The 20,963-nt window shown below is 43.3% G+C and overlaps 1 protein-coding gene across 1 annotated transcript in view; it reads right to left on the bottom strand.

The window, feature by feature from the left end:
- Nucleotides 1–13,588, bottom strand: part of cux2b (cut-like homeobox 2b) — a gene marked incomplete at both ends in the record, with an annotated part of 94,597 nt that extends 81,009 nt beyond the window's left edge. Inside the window, 1 exon segment of the mRNA XM_080040622.1 lies at nt 13,526–13,588. Coding sequence (XP_079896748.1) covers nt 13,526–13,588 — 63 coding nt within the window.
- Between the last annotated feature and the right edge of the window lie 7,375 nt (nt 13,589–20,963).

The raw sequence follows: 20,963 nt of genomic DNA on the forward strand, positions 1-20,963 counted from the left end.
GTGTTCCATGTTGGTGAATTCAATACAGTGACAATGGCATCACTTTAAGTGTATTCATCAGTATAACTGCATTTATATGACAAAATATCCTGACAAACCAATCACAAACATGGATGCCAGGCTTTATAAATGTAGTCACTGATTCTTGCCACCTTTGGTCGGCCCCACCTTCTTCCCTTGTGTTTTAATGGGGTGTGTTCTTCCTGACTGCTTGCCTTTCTGTTTTATCCTTGTAGCTGAAACCCTCTGTTTATTTTCTTTCAGCTTTTCCATCACTGCCTCTGTGTCCTTCTGTTGTATTGATCGATGTCATCTGCTCAGCCCTTTATCTTTCCATGAGGTGCTCTTGAACTTGTTTTGAAGAAAAGCCACGTACAAATATTACACTATTAGTGGAGTTATTATGAGGGATCCATGTAACTGCAACTCTTCTGTTTTGCTTAGCTGTATTTCTGCTCATTTGTCTTCCTCCTCAAAGTGTTTAGATGTTGTGCACCAAAGGACCCACAGCATCCTATCTTTCCAGACAAGTTTAAAGGTTTACCAACACTCAGTCACTTCAAATTATATAAAAAAAAAAAAAACACACATTGAATAGGCTAAAACATGCTTCTGTATTTTGGCAATAACAAAATGTCTTGTTGTAAGTATATTTCGGCTACATTTTTGGTCACAGGAGCTAATTTTGCACAAAAAAGGTATACAATGTTTAATTCCTGAAAAACTAGTCTTTAACATTGACCAGTCACCACTGGCCATCTCCACATTTGCATTATCTTCATGCTCCAATGACAAAGCATTATACGAAGAGTTTGGGGAAGACCTACTATATGACTGTTCTCAGACAATCCATTTAAAAATTGACGTGTGTGTTTATGAATTCAGTATCTCTTTGTAAATATTAAGGTGCACAACAATAGCCAATAGGGAATGCCTATAACCTTGACCTAATTGATTTTACTGTGGACCATCGTGGGGGCTCGCACCCATTTCATAATAAATGTTTTAAAATTCAACCGTAAGCAGCACTATGACTTAATATTAACAATATCATGACAGTTATCTTATAACAAAAGCTTAAGCACCTATTCAAAGACATATTTTGACAACCCTTTTGGTGCATGCAGGTCTTAGTTCTTGAGTTCGCTATGCAGTTGTCAAACACTTTATGTGAACTGCTTTTTAGTATTTGCATGTGGCAAAGGTAATGACAGTAGCTGTTAATTGTCTCTACTTAGTGTTATTCAGTATGACAGTCACAGTCACAGCATGCCGACGTCTGGCATTTTAATTTAAACCTCAGCTAAATTTCTCCCTCTAGTATTCTTTTTTCACTTCTATATTTTTTCTAATTATGTTTATGTGTCATATTGATTCATCTCTTTGCCTTGGATATATGGATTTCTGTCCCCCATCAGGACAGAACATTATTGATTTTACCCCATATTGCACCATTTGACCTTGTTTACTGAAACATTTCACTGTTTAGAAAAAGGAGAGTGTATGGGCAAGTCGATTTTTACATGAACATTCATTTCATGTTAAGTTATATTCTGATTTTTATCCATATTTTTTATTTGTACATTCATTTGAAGTTTGCCTGTACAGTGCTGAAGTAATACTCCTATTTGTAATTTACATTGAAATATATTCTATCAAGGAATTTGGATATAGAAAAACAGACTAACAACAGCCATGACACCACGTGACAAGTTACAGGGTGTGGTTATATGGTCCTCCATAATGTCCCCTACTGATGGGACAGAATGTATATTTAATCAAAAGTTATTCACTCAGATCTTCACTCACTGAAGTATTCTTAAAGTGATCACACTAAGACTATTTGGGGGTTAGCTGTTCAAGAACCAGCTGTGCAAGAATGAGGAGCATTATGTCCTCATAATTCTGCCAACGTATCAAGTCATAACTAGACGTTGTCAGCAGTTGCTGAGAGGTTCTGAACATTACGTTTATGGCTGCTCATTATTTAACATGTTAGGGCCTCCCCACAGCCCAATGAATTGTTGATGGCAGTATTACAGCTAGTGTGTTGGCTTCTCACTCCTACTCACTACTTATGCAGATGCAAATGGATGAGAGAAGTCTCTTTGGACAGACCCACACTTGCACAGGAACAGATATTAGACTAATCCACCTTTCTGCTCTGATGTGAATAAATATTCACCACTGATCTTCCAAAGGGCTTGATCAGAGAGCGTTGGATTTGCTGCAGCCTTGTTGATGCAGACATTCATGAGGAGGCCAGATCCCTGCCTGGACAAGACCAGGGACAGCAGTGGTGCAGTGGTCTGAGCTATGGCCCTTTTCCTACCTCTACATCTGCATACAGGAAAAAAACAAACATTCCTGTAAATAAAGACGGCTGTCCGGCAACTGTCTTCCCAGTGACAATGGTATTGACCGTAGTCAGATGCTCCGCTGATTAAAAATTGATCCATTTTGAAAAATCTAATCAACTGAATAGGATTCTTTCATACGTTGGGGTGGGGGTGGGTGCCTTTGTTGGGGGGTGGAGGGGGTGTTGAGCAGCTGCTGACACAGAGAGTCAGACCTGTTATTAACCCCTGCACCTCCATGGAGCCCCCTGCACCCTGCTCCCCAGTTCACATCCCCCTGCGCCCCGGGACTAGACACGGCCCAGACGCTGTGAATTATTCATCAGTCTGTGAGAGGCTCCGGCCACTTGGCCTATTAGAGCCAGCCAGTAGAGGCTAGTGGCTCTAATGGCCGGTCCAGAGGAGCCCCAGCTCCCAGCGGACAGGAGGAAGGGCTTTCCAGCGCTAGGCTGCAGGGGATGTGAGGGAGAATTCATCAGGGGCCGAGGTCGCCGCAGGTTAATGATGCCGCACGTCTAGACGGACGCTGGACTCACCCTGCCCAAAAGCCAGTGGGGGATGCAATAATATTTTTTATCTTTGAAGGACAAGCAGTCCGGCTATTCATGTCTTGGGGCTTATTTGTGATTATTTGTTGACATGACCATGATCCACTATTGAACTGATGCCCCCCCCCCTCTTAAAAATAACAGACCACAATGAATATCTGCAAACCCACCAATATGACTAGAGCTCATGTTATAATCTTGTAGTCCACCTTAATAAAAAGGATGTGCAGTAGGTAACATTTCTCACAAATGGATAAAATGTTCCGACATAGCTGAACTACATTTATAAAAGAGAGATTAAAAGATTGTCTACACAACCCAACTCTGATTACTCACAACCCCTTATCATCATTGAACAAACAATCCCAACAGCTGGAGAGGGCCCTCAACTCTGCCACAAAGTCACTCAGTAATCAGGGCAACTCCCCCAGAGAGAAGGGGGATGAAGCTCAGGGTGCGACTCTCATTTGGGAATGGCTTGGGTTGCCATGTGGCCTATCACCTTGGTGATCATGTGCATCCGCTCCCTGTCTCTGAGGCCGTAAACACAGTGAGCGTAGTCAGAAGAGAAAATGACCCCCTGGGTGGAGCGCACAAGTTCAGGTCAACAACAGACAAATGCACAATCTGCATGGCACCTACCTGGAGGATTACTAATAGAACGCTCCCAGACAGAAAGTATTGTTGCATGAGAACACTCAGTCATCGTTCCCTTGAGGACAAATACACTATAAAGTCCAGGCAGGGAGGCAGAGGAGGTGTCCGTATTATCATCCACTTGAGATTTATGCACTTGAAGGTTAAGTTCTTTCAGCGCGTGAGCTTGATAAGTCGGAATGACTTTAGCCTTCAATGGGTACCATCTGTACTGGACTGCTCCGTCACAACGCAAGCTTTCCCCCTTTCCGGGATCTAATGCCAAGCACATTTACCTTTAAGGTCAACATCACTGCCATGATTGAACCAAACCAAGGACATCCAGTGGAAGGCTACAGTGGGGGGGGGGGGGGGGGGGGGGACGCGGAGGCACACCCCATGCCCATTTACACAGATGTAATTTCCCCAGCTCCTCTCACTCAAGGTGACCAAACACATCATTCAGAGATCCCCACAAAAACGATTCAGATGGCCTCGTTGCTGGACACATTGCAAACAAGTCAGCACGGCTCCTTCAAAAATACAAGACATACTGTACACTGGGAACACCCAGGCCAAGATGATGAAAATGTGTGGGCCAAGCAGAAAAAACCACATGCACAGCTTCTTATTTTGCTTGGCTGCAGTTAAGAATCATAAGCTTGCATATCATAAAGAAACACTGTATCCCAGTCTAAATATTGGTACTGCATTAATAGTCAATAGGATCATTTCCATATAGTATCAAGCTGAGATGAAATGTTATGGATAAGCATTCCTGGGAGGTCTGCGCAGATCTTATGAAGTCAAGAACTCAGGGGAACCCAGAAGATTGTCCACTTCACGTGCACACCCCTGCTTTGTTGGTTCACAGGTTGACCCCCCCCCCCCCCCCCCCCCTATTCACAACTAAACCAAAATGTTGGTTTCCTCAGGCATGCTCTCCCTCCTACCGCATACAGCAGAGGCCTGGAGCAATGTTTAGCTAAACCTGCTGGCCTACGTAGGCAGCAAGAGTCCCCAGAGGGCTGAACAATCAGACAATTTCAAGATCATGAAGCATTAAACCAATCCCGGCAGGGTACACTAATTAAACAGCCGAGCCCGGCACAGCCAACCAATCCCCACAGAGCAATTAAATCCATCCCCTCTAAAACACTGTGGAACCTGTCTGGGGAAAACTGCCGAGGAGTGAGAGAGAGGAGAGAAGGGGAGGGGAGGGGAGGGGAGGGGAGGGGAGGGAAATATCATAAAATTCATCTGAAAAAAAAATAGAGGAAAAAAAACTATAGGGGGAATGCAGCATGAGGCTAACAAGGGAAATTGAAACAGGAGAGACTCAATTCAGCTCTTTGTTCTTTTTCTCCCCTTTTTTTGGAATTGAGATTCAAAATGTCTGCCTTTTCTTTAAGGTGTTTGTGTGTGTGTGGGACCACATCCTAAATGCACAAATAGTGACCCTGTGCAATCCAAAGTTGCATATTTAATTAAGATTATAAGGTCTGGAAAGCACTCGTGAGACTGAACGGAAAGACAGAATAGCCTCCGGCCCTATATTACAAACCGGCGGAGCTGCTAACACAGTTGCAAACCCTAAATCGATAACTCGATGCCCTCCGCCACAGAAGTAAATGAACAGGTGACAATAGAACATGACATCATCACTGGGCTTTTCAGGGAACAACAAAAACCAGATCGACAGAGAGAGGCAGGAGGCAGAGGTGAGATGCACACTGATTCTGAGATTGATACTGTACTTCCAACTACAGTACTTACCAGCAATAAGTAATTAGACCGCATGTGCTAAAATATATAATTGCTGTCATTAATAATGAATGATAAATTAAAGGGGGAGCCAGCGATTCTGGAGAACGCTTGTCGACAAAACCACTTTTTGTCAAGATCTTTTTGAGAATATCTCCTCATGGTCCATACTGTGTGAGTGCTGGGGGGAAAAATTCCAGGGTTAATACACAGCCTAGGCTCTGTAAACTGGCATGTTGCTAGTTTACGGTGGGCCCCCTTTGTTTACATACCAGTTCAGAGCCTACGACGTGTATTAACACCAGATATTTTTTCTTCGCACACACACAGTGCGGACAAGTAAAAGATAGTGGGGATATATTCACTGATTTTGACAGAAGTGATTTTGACAACAAGCGTTCTCCAGAATTGCTGACTCTACCTTTAACAGGGCAAGATTTTTTTTCTTCGCCAAAATCTTACTGTATACAGACACACATAAGCTACATTTCTTGTATTCTGTTATTTCCCTGGAGAGGCTCTGACAAAGACCAAGTGTATTTTGGTGGTGTTGAAGAGGAGCCGAGAGGGGTTTGAATGGAGGGGGGAGATGCTGAGAACCAGAGGTGTGGACAGGGAGATAGACTTGCTCTTTTCTCCCCCGACTGAGGCGGTGTATAAATCACAGAGCCCAGCTCCATGTCTCCACTTCCTGTTCCTCTCCATTAAAAATGATAAACTGTACCTCTTGAAGCCACTCGCTCGCTTTAGGGTCCCAGTCTGCACCTTCCTGCTTGAAGAAGCCAGTGTGCGCCGCTCACATTTATTCCATCCCCTCCCATTGTTGAGGATGAATAAGAGAGTAATTAACTGTGTGTGTGTGTGTGTGTGTGTGTGTGTGTGTGTGTGTGTGTGTGTGTGTGTGTGTGTGTGTGTGTGTGTGTGTGTGTCTGTGTGTGTCTGTGTGTGTGTCTGTCTGTGTGTGAGTGTGTGTGTGTGTGTCTGTGTGTGAGTGTGTGTGTGTGGGGGGGGGGGGGGTGTAGCAGCTGCACAAAGACAAGACCCGCTAACACAACAAGCCTGATCCATCTGCTTTTGCCATAACACACCTTTTGTATTATTTTGACAAATAAGTGCACATCTGCTTAGAAATAACGAATGCTACTTTAATGCTCAAAAGACCACCAAGAAGAAGCCGTCTGTCCTGGGGTCTTCTCTCTTCCCACTTAAATGAGGACAAACGGGGGACGTTACAAATGGGTGCCATGCACAATATACTGCCATGGCTCCAGTCTGGGAAACACACTCTGAACACTGGCACCTAATGAGAGAGGGAGGCTCAGATCCCCAACGACAAACCTGGAGATGGTTAGTGATGCATTGATGCTTATGAGTGTGCCAAGCCCAGGGGCATCCTGGCTAAGTTTACTCTTTATGACAACCAATGTCAGAACACACACACACACACACACACACACACACATACAGTACATAAGCCTGGCGCTTGGATATTTTGGGAAAAAAGGCATGATTCTTTTTTTGTTTAGTCATGAAGGTCAAAATGGACTTGGAGGAATGAGATAAAGCGAGTGGAACCCTGCCGTACACAGCTGAGGCAGGCTAGGCAGAGAGATGGAGAGAGGGAGCGCATCAGGATTCATTGGAAGCCCAGTAAAATGAACAAGAAAGGACCGGTGCTCAATATGTCTGCAGTGGCGTCAGACAGTCAAAACAAATAAAGCAAAAAGGCCGCGGTAGAGAAAACGCAGCTCAATATAGACTTGCTGGGCCCTGGGACTGTGTGTCAGAAGGGAGAGAGGAGGACACAGCTTTATACCCATGCTGATGAGCCATTACCTTTCCCCTCTCCCGATGCTTCCGCCTGCCTGCCTGCCTGCCTGCCTGCCTGCCTGCCTGCCTGCCTGCCTGCCTGCCTGCCTGCCTGCCTGCCTGCCTGCCTGCCTGCCTGCCTGCCTGCCTGCCTGCCTGCCTGCCTGCCTGCCTGCCTGCCTGCCTGCCTGCCTGCCTGCCTGCCTGCCTGCCTGCCTGCCTGCCTGCCTGCCTGCCTGCCTGCCTGCCTGCCTGCCTGCCTGCCTGCCTGCCTGCCTGCCTGCCTGCCTGCCTGCCTGCCTGCCTGCCTGCCTGCCTGCCTGCCTGCCTGCCTGCCTGCCTGCCTGCCTGCCTGCCTGCCTGCCTGCCTGCCTGCCTGCCTGCCTGCCTGCCTGCCTGCCTGCCTGCCTGCCTGCCTGCCTGCCTGCCTGCCTGCATGGTTCGCTATGAGGGAAGAGGAAGCCGCTCTACCACCATGGAGCCGTCCTCCAGCCACACTAATGTGTCCCTGAAGTTTTGTTAAAGCCGGTTATTTACTCCTGCAAAGCAATTGCTCCAGCCTCAGGGCAGCAGAAAGGAAGAACGGACCGCTACGAAAAAATCAGGCAACTCTCGCTATGAAGCACTGACAACTACCAAGGGGGCGTTCCTGCTCAAACATTGGGGAGAGGGGGGGGGGGTGCTTTTTCAGCTCAACGCAACATAAGAGAAGACATGAAAACAGAAAGCCTTTTAAAAACAGACATATTTAGGCAGGTAGCACACTGAAGACAAAGAGAGCAAGATATGACAGAGGATGATGGCAAATGTATTAGTGCTCATTAGCTACTACAATCAGGTGATCAATAGCGTGAAATCATATGTCCACTTGATATCATTCGTTTCAGCTATTCTGGTTCAAACTGGAGCTCAAAGCACCAGTTCACTAAAAATAGAAAGGAATAAACCATTTCTCACTTACCTATAGAAGTCACTAGTCAGGGAGATACATTTGATTGTATTTACTAAGGCTTTGGGAAGTCACTCTCACACATTTCTGCTCAACCTTCAAAACTGAGTTGAATAGATTTTCTTTAGGAGGCATTGAAAACATTCAGCAGAAACATCTCTTTCCAGAATAGCAAATGTCTCATGCTGTCAATATATTGTATTATTCCTGACTCAAACTCAGACACTTACAAACCAATGTTAAAAACTCACCTGGTTGAAAGCAATCTTTGGGGACAGGTGGAAAGGTGGCAAGCGCGAAATTACAAAATAAAGTAAAAAGTGTGCTCAGTGCTGCCACTGGTGGCCAGAAGCTACATTACTGCACTACTACAAAATAAAATAGAATTCTCCTTTAAATAGCTTTTATCCTTGATTGCACATGGTTGTATTGAGAGCAATGAAAGAGACCTGTGTCGGCCAAAGTAATCAGGATTCTTCTGTTGCATTGGTCCCACCTAGTGTTGTTTTTGTTCCCCCATTATAAAGTTGTATAAGGTGATTTTCCCATAACAGATCATATGAGATGCAGAACATTGAAATTTAGCTGGATGTCTATTGGTCGTTTTTTCCCAAAAGATTATACTGCAACTGTAATTTGTTAAAGCTCTGACCAATGGAGAAGAAATAGCATTTAGGGTTAGGGTGGAGGCAGAGATATTAAATATGTCAAAAAACCTGGAAAAATAGAAAGCATAGCTAAATGCACGGCTAGATGTCACTGAGGGGAAAATAAGAACTTATTTTCATCGCAGACTTCCTGAACCAATCCTTTAATATAAGAGCTTTCAGGACATTTCAAGTATACAATCGCTGATACAGACAGTAATATCATAACACCCGGGCTTATCAAACGCGCCACATAGAGCACTCTGCAAACAGGAGCGCACACGCCAAGGCAAAGTGATTGGATAGGTATGGAAATCTACTTGAAGGAAGGTCAAAGTGATTAAGCTGACATTAATGACAGGCCTAGTCTTTCCCTGTGAGAATGTTCACCGTAGCTGTCTCTAAACCCATTTGTCATTCTGCTTCCAACGCCGAAAGACGCCGTCTTGCTTTGAAGTCTCTACCACTAATGCTACACAGAGAGGTTAAACAGCTTAATGCATGAAGTCTGCTTCACTCCTCTCTCTCGCTCTCTAATGTTGCCTTTGCGTTTTATGTAAGCAGGGTTATGGCTCCCTGGATTTCACATCTCAATTTGCCCTAGATTGTCCTGTAAAAAAGCTTCCCTCTTTCTTCTTTGCTTTTGTTGTCTCTTGTCAAAAAGGAGGAGAGGGCCAACCCGGAGGATAGGGGGGACCGTGACAGACATGCCCCACCCATCCATTCACAGCAGGGCTAATATAATGGTGTTAAGACATGTTTATACTGGAGGCATTAGCGCTGATTGTGACGATGGGGCAGCTTTTTACATTTAAACACGGCACTATATCTGGAACAAAAGAGATATCCTAAAAAAGATAGATAATGAGCACATGCCTACCACAGCGGAGGTCAACTTTAAAGCCTTTTATATCTATGACAGCATTATGCATGACATGATACAGTCATAATACAGGATACAAGAGGCGCTCTGGACTGACTTAACTCTCCGCTACAATGAGATTACGCTGATGCATTTGACATAAACAATATCAGCAAACAACCATATGAGAGCATGAATGAAAGGGAGAAAAGAGACCGATTTTCACAGCCAATTTGAGATTTGCGGGGATGGTGTGTGTGTGTGTGTGTGTGTGTGTGTGTGTGTGTGTGTGTGTGTGTGTGTGTGTGTGTGTGTGTGTGTGTGTGTGTGTGTGTGTGTGTGTGTGTGTGTGTGTGTGTGTGTGCGTGGGGGAGCTACTGGCAAACGGCACACAGAAGCAGGCTGGCAGCGGAGGCAGCCAGGCTCACAGGCTTGCAAAGCAATTTCACTGTTTGGCAATACTGTTGTCTCTGTGTGCGGATTAGAGCTGACACCAGAGCAACTGAGTCATGCTAAATGTAGTACAATCACAAGCGTTTTGCTCCTGATCTAAACTACCCCAGTGCCTCCTCACATTCATAGCAGTAGAAAACCAGGCTGAAAAGATGGCTAACAATTAGGCGTGGGACGTCATTTCGCCGTGTGAGCGCAGCATTGCGACATCGCTTAAAAACAACAGAGGAATAAAAAAGTAGCTGGTAGTAAAAAAGCAGGGAGCCAAAGTTTTTCCGAATCCAATAAAAGTATTTTTTGATCGGCTTTGGTGATATTCTTTGCAAATCCCTTTTGGTGGAGTAGTTAAAGGGCAATTAAAAGGTAATACCATGTGTGATGGATTAATGACAGGAACAGTTCAGTTGATAGAATTAAACCAAAAAAAAGCACGACTGTAATCAAACTGCATTTCCACCTGTTTTTCCCCACACATTCACCCCATCACATGGCTTTCGTAAGTCTGTCTGCAAGCCCAATGCTCTCTCTCCCTCTCCCTCTCTCTCTCCAGGTAAGGTATTGGCCCAGCGTTGGTTTTTTTTTTGGGTGCCTGGCAGGACCTGGCAGGACAGACCCTGACCCGTCCTTTTCATGCTCGCCCACGGAAATGCCATCTGGCTGGGTGTGAATGATTACCACAGCAACGGCCGGGTGACCTGCAGCCAGCAGGAACCAAGGTCACTCCACCTCAGCGCTTCGCACTTTCCCTGCCCTCCTTTCATCAGCCTGCAGGTGAAATATTCATCCTCTAACAACCCAGGCACAAATCTACTGCACAAACATCAAAAAAAAAACTCACACTCAGTTTACTGAAATATTAACTTGTAATGAGAAAATATACAGCTAGAAATTCCGACGTGAACTGCTAAGAACAAACTCAGATACAGCAGGGCCGCTGTTCTTCTACATGGGCTCGGAGGCAACGCTTTAACACCGCCCGGAAGAAGCCTGCTCCAACCATGACCGAATGAGAACTAAGTGAACTAATTACTTTCTGACACATGTAGCAGAACATGTCACATTTGAGCTTTAACAAGCATGTCTGCAACCAGAGGCTTTTTAGGAATGTTTACCACAGCTGCTCACAATAAGATAATGTGATCAGGTGGCATGCCAGTAGCCCTGTGTAATATTAAAGCTGTTGGCGTAAAGAGGAACAGAACTTGAACTTGGAAAAAAAAATAATAATAATCTTTTTTCGACGCATGCATTTGTCTATAGTGTGCTGTGACACACCTTTGTCAACCATCATTGCCAACATCAGGAAAAACTTTATTCGATGATACGGCTGAAAAGCAACAAAAGAGGGCACTTTTTACAGACTAGACATAGCCTACAACACAAAGTCCATATGTGCAATTCGTAGTTGACATACAGTAATCCAACCCATGTGAATTTTAGCATGCTTAATTTTCAAAACTATGTGAAATAATAAACATTTCTGCAAGAAGGCGTTAAGACAAAAGCACATTTCTCCAATAATTTAAAAGTGTTTGAGTTATGATTCCCAATATAACCTGGACTTCATAATCCAAAAAGCCTAAAAGAGATGAGACAGGCCTACCGCGAGAGGCTGCAGGTAAACAACACCTACATTCATGTCATCCACCTTCCAACTATTTCCTCATAAATATTTGGCCACCTTAACAAGCTGACAATAATCCGTCTGTGGTGGATTGAGTTACTGTACGATTTCATTGCAAGTGGCAAGGCAGTGGTTCATTTAACACCAGGATGAGGTCATTCAAGGGAACACAGGCGTGAATGAATTAACACTTTTCTGAAGGTATCACAAATGTGTCTTTACATTAGTGGCTGTAGTAGCCTATGTCCTATGATGATGACTGACTGGACGTGTTATATTAGGTTACAATGTACCACCACATCACTTCTCATGACACAGTAATGACTAGGGCACATGCATCCATAGCCTAGCTCCTGGGCTCCCCAGTCACATTTTAATGAAAAACCTTGAATGTAAAGCCTATACATCTATCATGAATGTGACATGGTCCTCCTTCGGAACCCATGTGGAGAGGACGCTCCTTGAAGCCCAAAGAAATAAAACAATAGCACCCTTGCTCTCTCTACCCTCTGGTTCCCAGCCTGGATGGGAGCATAGACCGTACAGGCTATGGGAGAGTAGGGGTCCAGTGGCTGGCTACTGGAATAACACAAGACAGCCGAGAGCCACCAACAACCAGATCTGATTTCTACCTCTTTCTGTGTGGCTTTTCCAAAGGAGCCCGTTCTGCCATGCTCCTGTCATCTCTCATGTTACAGAGCATCAGTCAAACGGCGGAGACTCTGCCCTTGCGCCGGCCGAGGCTGATTTACAAACATTAGCGGGGAATACAATTACACAGCCCCCCACCCTCCGGCCCCATCCAGGCAGCCCTATGCGGCTTGAGGAGAGCGGACAGGAGGGGAGGGTGGCGGTGGTGGAGTGGACACAGCATTTAGCTTTCTCCCGACCTTATTTCAAACGTTTATTTTCAGGGATACAAGCGTACACAGCCTGTCAGCATTGTGGTTTATAAATGCAACTTTCAAGCTCGGTGAGGCTACAGGCTATAGGCTACGAACGGTGGAGCTGACACGCTATTTAACGGGACATGTTATGGCTGTGATACGAACAAACTGCTCACCTGCCACATTCTCCAGGCAATAAACTACACACATGTCTGTGGTGCCCGTGACGAAGACAGTGCAGCTCCGGCGTTTGCACACTTTGAAAAAAATGTGTTGGTCTCCTCTGGGTAGTATGGGGCTACACTAGCCGACTGTCTGTGTGTTGGACTATCAGCGACGGCTAACGTTTCTCAAAAATGTACAGTCAACACAAATAGCAAAATAGCCTAGGCTGTTTGGAGAAAAAAAATGTCCGAACAGAATGTGTAAATTTCCACAGTATAAACTTTCCTAATCCCGAAAAAAATAAACTTCCTGACATTAAATTCTTCAAAATGCCAACAAAAAAATTACAACAATTTTACCACTGCCAACTGAAAGATGCAGCAAGCAGCGCAACGGCCGTCGACACAAACCGCATAAAACATAAAGCTGGGTGAAAAAGTTACAGCCTACCTCCACAAACGGAGGTTCACGGGCGAATTAAAAGTTTCCCTTCGCGTTTGGTACAGCGGTGCTTACTGTCGCGGACAATAAAAGAGTAAACATGAGGAAAAGCTAATGCGTGTAAACAGTGCTGTCCGCGGTGCTGATCCCAGATCGGTGTGGCTAACACAGAGCGAGGCTGTGCTGCTCCACGGTCGCTCCACCGCTGATCAATGATTGAACCGAACAAAGGCAGAAGAGGGATCAATTTCTAATAACTATCAATGCAAAACGCCGCCAGCTTCTCGCCTCGCATTGCCACAAAACAAGACAGGACACCCCGGAGTACAGTGGAGAGACATACCGCAGGAAAATACGAAGAGAAAGGTGAGAATAGCACTAACCTGGAGCCGCCGTAGATCAAATTTCTTCCAATATTGAAACATCGATCCTACATCGGCGGCCATCTTGGGGGATATTGAGGAGATTTTTTTCAGCGGCTGCAATAAATATGTGGGCTGGATTCCCCCTCGTTAGACAGCGTTTACGGCCAGCGGTCCCACTTTAAAAAAAACATAGCGAACACACTTGACACGAGACTCCGCCGATATGTTTGACAGGTCCTCGAACATGCTTTTTTGTGTGAAAGTAAGCTACGATGAAAAGAAAAAAAAGTAGAGGATTTTTTGGGGGCGAAGTGCCCGAGTGTTTGGAAAGTAAAGAGCAAGTGTATCCGCGCAGCCGTCCCCGACATTAACTGGACAATTGCACTTGATTTCTGCTTTGGCAAAGTTATCAATACTGACGTAAAGCCCCGGCTTGATCAATAGCGTCTGGAAAAGGGGAAGGAGATGGTGTGTGGATTAGTCGAGTTCAGGGAATTTAGCCAAGCCTACTTTTTTTTATCGTGTTTATTAGCCTACAGGAGCACGCGGGAGTGTGCAGGAAATTAAAATAGGTTAGGCTACATTATCGACATGTAGTCTATTAGTAGGATGACGCTTGAATACAATTACCCCCCCCCCCCCTGTCCACAATTTAAAGGAAGGTTAATATACATAGGGCCCACTTTATGAAAGAATTTTTTTTTTTACAGTAGCCTAGTATAGCCTGCAAAGTTGTTCTTCAATTGTGTCTATTGATTTATTAAGTAGACTATATTTTTTTAAATGTTATTTTCAAACCCCATTCACTAAATCTATATGCTTAATGTAGGCCTTGATATTATTGTGTAGAAAATAAATAAGTTTAAGCCTTTACTTGAAAATATAACTTTTCTTGTGTGATAATGTTTTTTTTAACTATAGTCTATTTGTTTTTTACGTATTTGTTCGTATATTTAAAGTCTGTCTGACTGCATTTATCACATAGTTATTGGTGCATTGTAAAATAATATGTAGGAATGCATAAAGGTATGCGTGCAAAATAACAGAACATACATAAATGCTTTTTGTATGTAACAAAAGCAATGTGTTTGCCAGAAAAATTGCTTTTTTTATTGAGTCAACGCTCTAAGCATATAACCCACCACGTATTTGACTTACTCGTATCTTAATAATGAAACATGAGGCTGCTCTTTGTCTACTTTAAATAAGTAATTCCTCTGTAGCCTACTGGTCAGGCGGCATACAGTAGGCATACATAGCCTACAGTAGGCAATACTACAGTAGGCTACTGCTGTGGTGCTCCAGCGCTGGCTGCCACGTGCTCCCCCTGCTGACACCGCAGCGTCAGGAGCAAGGTGACGTGCACGTGAGCATTGTGTTATTTCCTCCATTAATTCAAGCATTATCACTGAGCGAAGGTTCAGTGATAATCAAGACCAACCGTTGGATTAACCCCCTCCTGTGCATCAGCCTAGCATTGTACCATAGCTTCCAGCTGATATGCCTTATGAAAATCACTCTCAGCTAGATAATAATATTCTCATAGGTCATATTTTTAGCTCCTCGGGGGACAATGATATATTCCTCTGCCATAGACAAACACCCAAAGGGGGAAAGTGAGTGAAGATTATTAAAAGTTTTAACTTATTGCATTTTTATTTGTGCTTCTTCAAGGGTGAGGTTTAAATGCAAGATTCAGATCTTATGAGGGAGTTGTTGATGTGTCAAACTACAGCTCACAGTTGAGCAATAGACAGTTTGTTTATTTATTTATTTTCATTTTGACAACTCTTTAAAGGTGGAGTCAGCGATTCTGGAGAACTTTTAATGTCAAAATCACCTTTTGTCAAAATCAGTGAATATTCTCTTCATGATCTGTAACAGAAAAGCCAGTGTTAATACACAGCCTAGGCTCTGTAAACGGACATGTTGTTAGCTATGGTGGTCCGGGGCCCCCTTTATTTATATACCCATTTACAGAACCTATGGCTGTGTATTAACACTGGATTTGTTTTTCAGTGCACACACAATACAAACAGGTAATGTATCGTGAGATAGATTCACTGATTTGACAACAAGTGTTCTCCAGAACCGCTGACTCCCCCTTTAAGGCTTGGACCAAGATCATAACTGACCCCCCCCCCCCCCCCCCCCCCCCCCACGGTTCGGGTCATGCTGATATCTTATTACTTCCATTCGATTTAGTTTTGAAAACATCCATCATCCAAAACGAAGCGTTTATGCTAATTAAGAGCTGATCGGTAAACGGCACTATTTTTTCTTTAATCAAGTAATTGCTTCTCCTCATATGCAATAACTCTCACTGAGATGCACGTGGACGGAGGGGGTGGAAGGGCAGGGTCAGAGCTGGGAGGGAGGGACACACTGGAACAGGCTGGAGCCAAAGCTGGTACCAGGACACTTGACTCAGGAAGGACGTACAGTACATACTGGTTTTACTGTTGGATCTCTGACGTTGGCTCTATGCCTGATTGTACATCCTGCACACACACGCACACACACGCGCACACACACACACACACACATACACAAACTTACTCACTCACACACACATACACACACACACACACACACACACACACACACAACAACATTCTCTTTTGCCTGCAGTTCAAGCAAAGTGTTTGTAATCACAGGCATTTTCAGATGCCTGATAAGAACACTGTGTTCTTGTATCTAGCTCAACAGGAATGTAGAGCAGCCAGGCTCTGCGGGGACCCAGGTGGGACCTGAAACCCACAATCTCCACTTCCAGAGGCGGCAGTTTTTTTTTTCTCCTTCTGTTGGGATTCTTTTTTTACTTTCTATGAAAATTGCTGAATCCCATTAACTCAATCAGTTCTGTACGTCTGAATATAATCTTGACCTCACCTTCACTGTCATAAAAAAAGAAAAGAAAAACGAACGCGTGGGTACTAAAAATGTGGACTGTGCACACAGAGGGAGAGGAAGTGATCCAGGAGTGTGTTGTTATTTTTGATGAATTTCAAATTTATATTTAATTTATATAAATGATTATATCTTTCATGACATATTGTTGATGAGTGTCCTGAATGTTATAGGTTAGTCTTAACAGTGGGGAATAAATGCCTAAAGAATCTACACTATTGCAAAGACTTTAGCACCTTGACTGGTATGCCTGTGTCATTATGATGCCTATATTGTGACCGTGTGTAAATATGCTATACTCTTCCATTACTTCTTTCTGCTGTTACTACCTTGGTCAAACTTTTCAACCTGTATTTCGCTAAACAGGCGAGCTAAAACAAAAGGTGCCAGAAGTTGAAGGTTCCTTCACATCATGACATACTGTAGTAGCTCTTATCAAGGGCAATGGAAAGTCTTGGAAGCATTATTATATGTTATAGGCTTTTTCTTATGAAGAACAACAGTCTGGAAGCCACATATCAGACAGACAGGCCCACCCACTCATAAACACTCCCATCAACAGCCCAGTTAAAAATGACAGTATAGGCTACAGTGAATTCTAACTCTACCGATACAAATGTCCTGTGAAGCTGAACAGATCAATACATGGACTTGCCTGTAGTTGATGAAGGTTTTATGCATCTGCACTGCTACCGTATTAAAAGTTATATTTTGCCAGGTGTGTGATAAGTGGATCACGTGAAAGTTTTTTTTAAATATTAATCAGAGAATGTGATAATGTGTTTTGCAATTTAAATTTTGTTGAATATAAATGACATCAACATAACTTAATATCTGTTTTGTCGTGCGATGCAGTTTAATCCGCACAAAAGAATATACAGGCAACTTAGTATTTGTTAAAAAACCATGCGGCCAAACAGATGTAGAACCAACAGTGAGTAGATTTAATGTGGCTGAGAATGAGAGGAGATGTCTGAGGTAGTAGTGTGGAGCTTGAATGTTGTGGGTTGCTAGCACTACCCACTGGACAAGATGGGTAAGTCAACCACAGCCGAAGAAATGAAGTATTCAGCTGTGGAACTCCACATCTCCTATATATACAGTAAGTCATATGGTTCTACATTGTCCAGTACAGGTGGAAGATTATTGTCAGTTTTTAAATTCTATCTGTAGTAGGGGTTCACTCAAAAATATTTGTAAAAAAAATTATAATAATAATAATCATAATAAAGTTATGTATTTCTTTGTGGGTTTTGGGTGACCCAACACTTTCATTTAAACATTTATTCAAACCCAAATGATCAATATAACTTCAATTTAGGTCTGCAGTCCTCACTACTTTTCACCAGCGTACAGTTTGAACATTATAAAACACATGACGTTTATGTTGGGAAAAGTCATAACAAGGGCCTTTGTGAGACTTCAAAATCTGTTCTAGATATAAAGAAAATAATACAAATCTCTGTCTGATAGGGTTTTTCAACAAATTCTCAACATCTCCCTGAATAAAAAAAAACAAACAGTATCTAAATATTGTTTGTTACAAAAAGATAAAGAAGAAGTCTATTTTCTTTTCTGTTCACTTGTTCTCCGTGTCATTTGCAGTTGAGGCTTTAAGTTTCCATCACACATGGTTTGGTCTGATAGTTGTGATGTCATAAGATCCTCCTCATTCACACTCGTGTTATAAGGTTAGCGCAGAGAAACTTTCCTCTTTCAGCCGGTGGTTGTGGTGAAAACACATTGGACTGAAGGAGAACTTTAAAATGTTCACAGTGAGTGTCTGATGTTGATTTAGTCTTGTTGTATTGGGGCTGTGGATCATTTTGTTGTATAGCATTTCATTCTATGGAAAGGCATTGCTGTTATGCCTGTGTTGGATTAACTATTCTGGTACATGAGTCAATGGTGTAAACATATCCTTTACACCCGCTTTACACGGTAAGATTAATATTTGGGGCTTCTCTGTGTGTGTGTAGAGATGTATGGCAGCATGTCATACCATACATCATACATGCCTGTGAGATGTATGAGGTGCCGTTACTGGGTAATCTACAGGGGAAAGTATAGAATTGAAATATGAAAGGTCAAAGTGGGAAAGCAGAAATATTAAAAATACAAAACAAAAACTGTGAAAAAGAAGAGTTAAAACTACAGCTACAAATGTAAACATTAATCCAATGTAGCCAGTACCTCCCACCCACATCAATTGACCTTAATGAATGTAATGCAATCAGGAGAAGTCATACTGCTTACATACTGTATATATTCTTGATCTCAACCCTCTGAAGAACGTGAAATGACACACATGGCTGCTAAATAAGGTGCTGCAATTCTTGTCATAACAGAAGGTCCTGAGAGAAAAAGTCAACATTGCTCATGAAAGACATCATATTGTTCACCACAGCTTGGCACGCTGTTTAGAGATTTCAGAAAAAACTTTAGCCCTTTCTGTTTATCGTGCTTCCAAGAAACTAGCTCCCATCAAAACATAGTCTGGGTCTCAGTGGAGCACTAAAGGGACAGCTGGGTGATGGATCCCATGAAGTGCAACTGTCATTTACAAACAAACAACTGTCCTTTTCCTGAGCTGGAGCTATGCCCTGGCCTGTTGTTATTCTTGGGTTCCCAGTAGTGTTGTATGTGTGTTTGGCTATTATCCCTAAATCTCTTAAACACAATGGTGGCGGGGGAATAGTCTTCTTTACCTGGGCCTCTGCCTAAAGAGGGCATGGAGTATTTATAGCCCATATGCACGCGCCTTTATGTCGGGGAGAGGGGTCAGTATATCTAGCCCTTGTTCTGTGTGGCCGCATCCATCATAAAAGCTTCAAGGATACTAGCTTGGTCCCCATCCAGCTATACCACTGAGACATGGTGAGTGTCATTTAATTGCATTTAATCTTGTTTAAAGTACCACCAGACTGTACGCAGAGATTTGGTTTGTGCTGCATGCTTAATGCGTTTATATAATAAATGATATATTCATATCATATCCTGCAATGGCTTGTTTTGATGAATTACACTTTCTTGCTCGACACTTTCCTACACCAATGATCAATATTCTTCCTGTCAATATGCGTATGGATACTGAACAGGCTACAGGCCGTCAAAAAAAAAACTCATCAATAGGACAGCACTCCAGTTATCCTATTGATGACTTATTGATGATCTTTTTCCTATACTCACGAGGCTGAAATTAAAATGGAAAGTATATGAAGTGGTTATCGCAGCATGGGGAGGAGAGGAGAGGGGAAAGGATGGAAGAGAGGAGCAACAGGTACAGGCTACAAACAGGTCAAGAAAGAATAATTTGATGTATTATCTTCAATTCATAGTCGTAGATTTCGGGGGGATTGCAGGGGATATGTCCCTCTCAATATTAAGAAGAGATCATTTTTTCCGCCTCAAAAAACATTTAAGACAACCTGCTCCCCAAAAGAGGTAAAAATAACAGTTTAGGGGGCTGGAAATATTGATATACTGTATCCTTCTCAATCTATCCTATATAGTTAGCTAGCTGATAGCACACCCTTTTCATTTCCAATGTAAAAAGTCATGTTAGTTTTAACTAACACTGCTCAATATTTTAATGTAAAACAGAATACCTGAGAGCCTTACTGCATTATATTCCATTATATTTGTGTCACAGGGTATACCTGAATGTTGCCTTTTCCTTCATATACATTTTTTTTCACCATAACACAAATTATGAAAGGTACAAACTGGAGCATAGAAATACACCAGAATGCAGGAAATTAGGAGTTTGAGGCTCACAATTATCTGGTGGAGCACCGGCTTAATGTGAAACAAAACCTATGCCCTTCCTTCAATGAATGGTACTTTCTGTTGCTTCTCAGGAGGAGCTGCACAGTCAAAAACCCAGCAGATTCTACCTCACGTACCATGATGAATCCTCTTAAAACAAAAGAAATAAAGCGAGCCCAGCCTAGCCAGAGGTCCCTCTTCATGAGACATGGCCTACACAAGTCCTGGAGAGCTAATCCACCACAAGGGTTAGACAGCAGCTGTCGAGAGGCCTGTGAATCCAAGCAATGTGATGTCACCGGGCATGCATCCTTTCCAAACCCTTTTTCAAAGTTCCTTGGCAGTCGTGTAAATAACTTGACATGCTAATCCTTGTCTCGGAGGGATTTCTGATCAAACGAGGCTCAGTGTGTGTACCATCCTGTCAGGCCCGGGCCCTATAGAGTAATCCCTCATGTGATCCCATGGACTGTTGATGGGCCTATACGGACCACACCTTCCCCCAGTCTTTAGTCTGCATTCTCACTAAAAATCAGAAGCTTGAGTACATATTTCCACAACAAAACTGACAGTGTTTGTAATCCCCCCACACCTAATGAAATGCATGCCCCCGGTATAAATCCTGCCTTGTTGTGCAATTAATTCCCCCCCACCCCCTAAACACACACACACACACACACACACACACACACACACACACACACACACAAATTCTAGGTAAGTTTGCTGATCAGTAGCTGTTGTGAGCCCACGTATCACAGGACAGTAAAACGCGATG

Source organism: Ammodytes marinus, assembly GCF_949987685.1.
Source record: "Ammodytes marinus genome assembly, chromosome: 2".
NCBI lineage: Eukaryota > Metazoa > Chordata > Actinopteri > Uranoscopiformes > Ammodytidae > Ammodytes > Ammodytes marinus.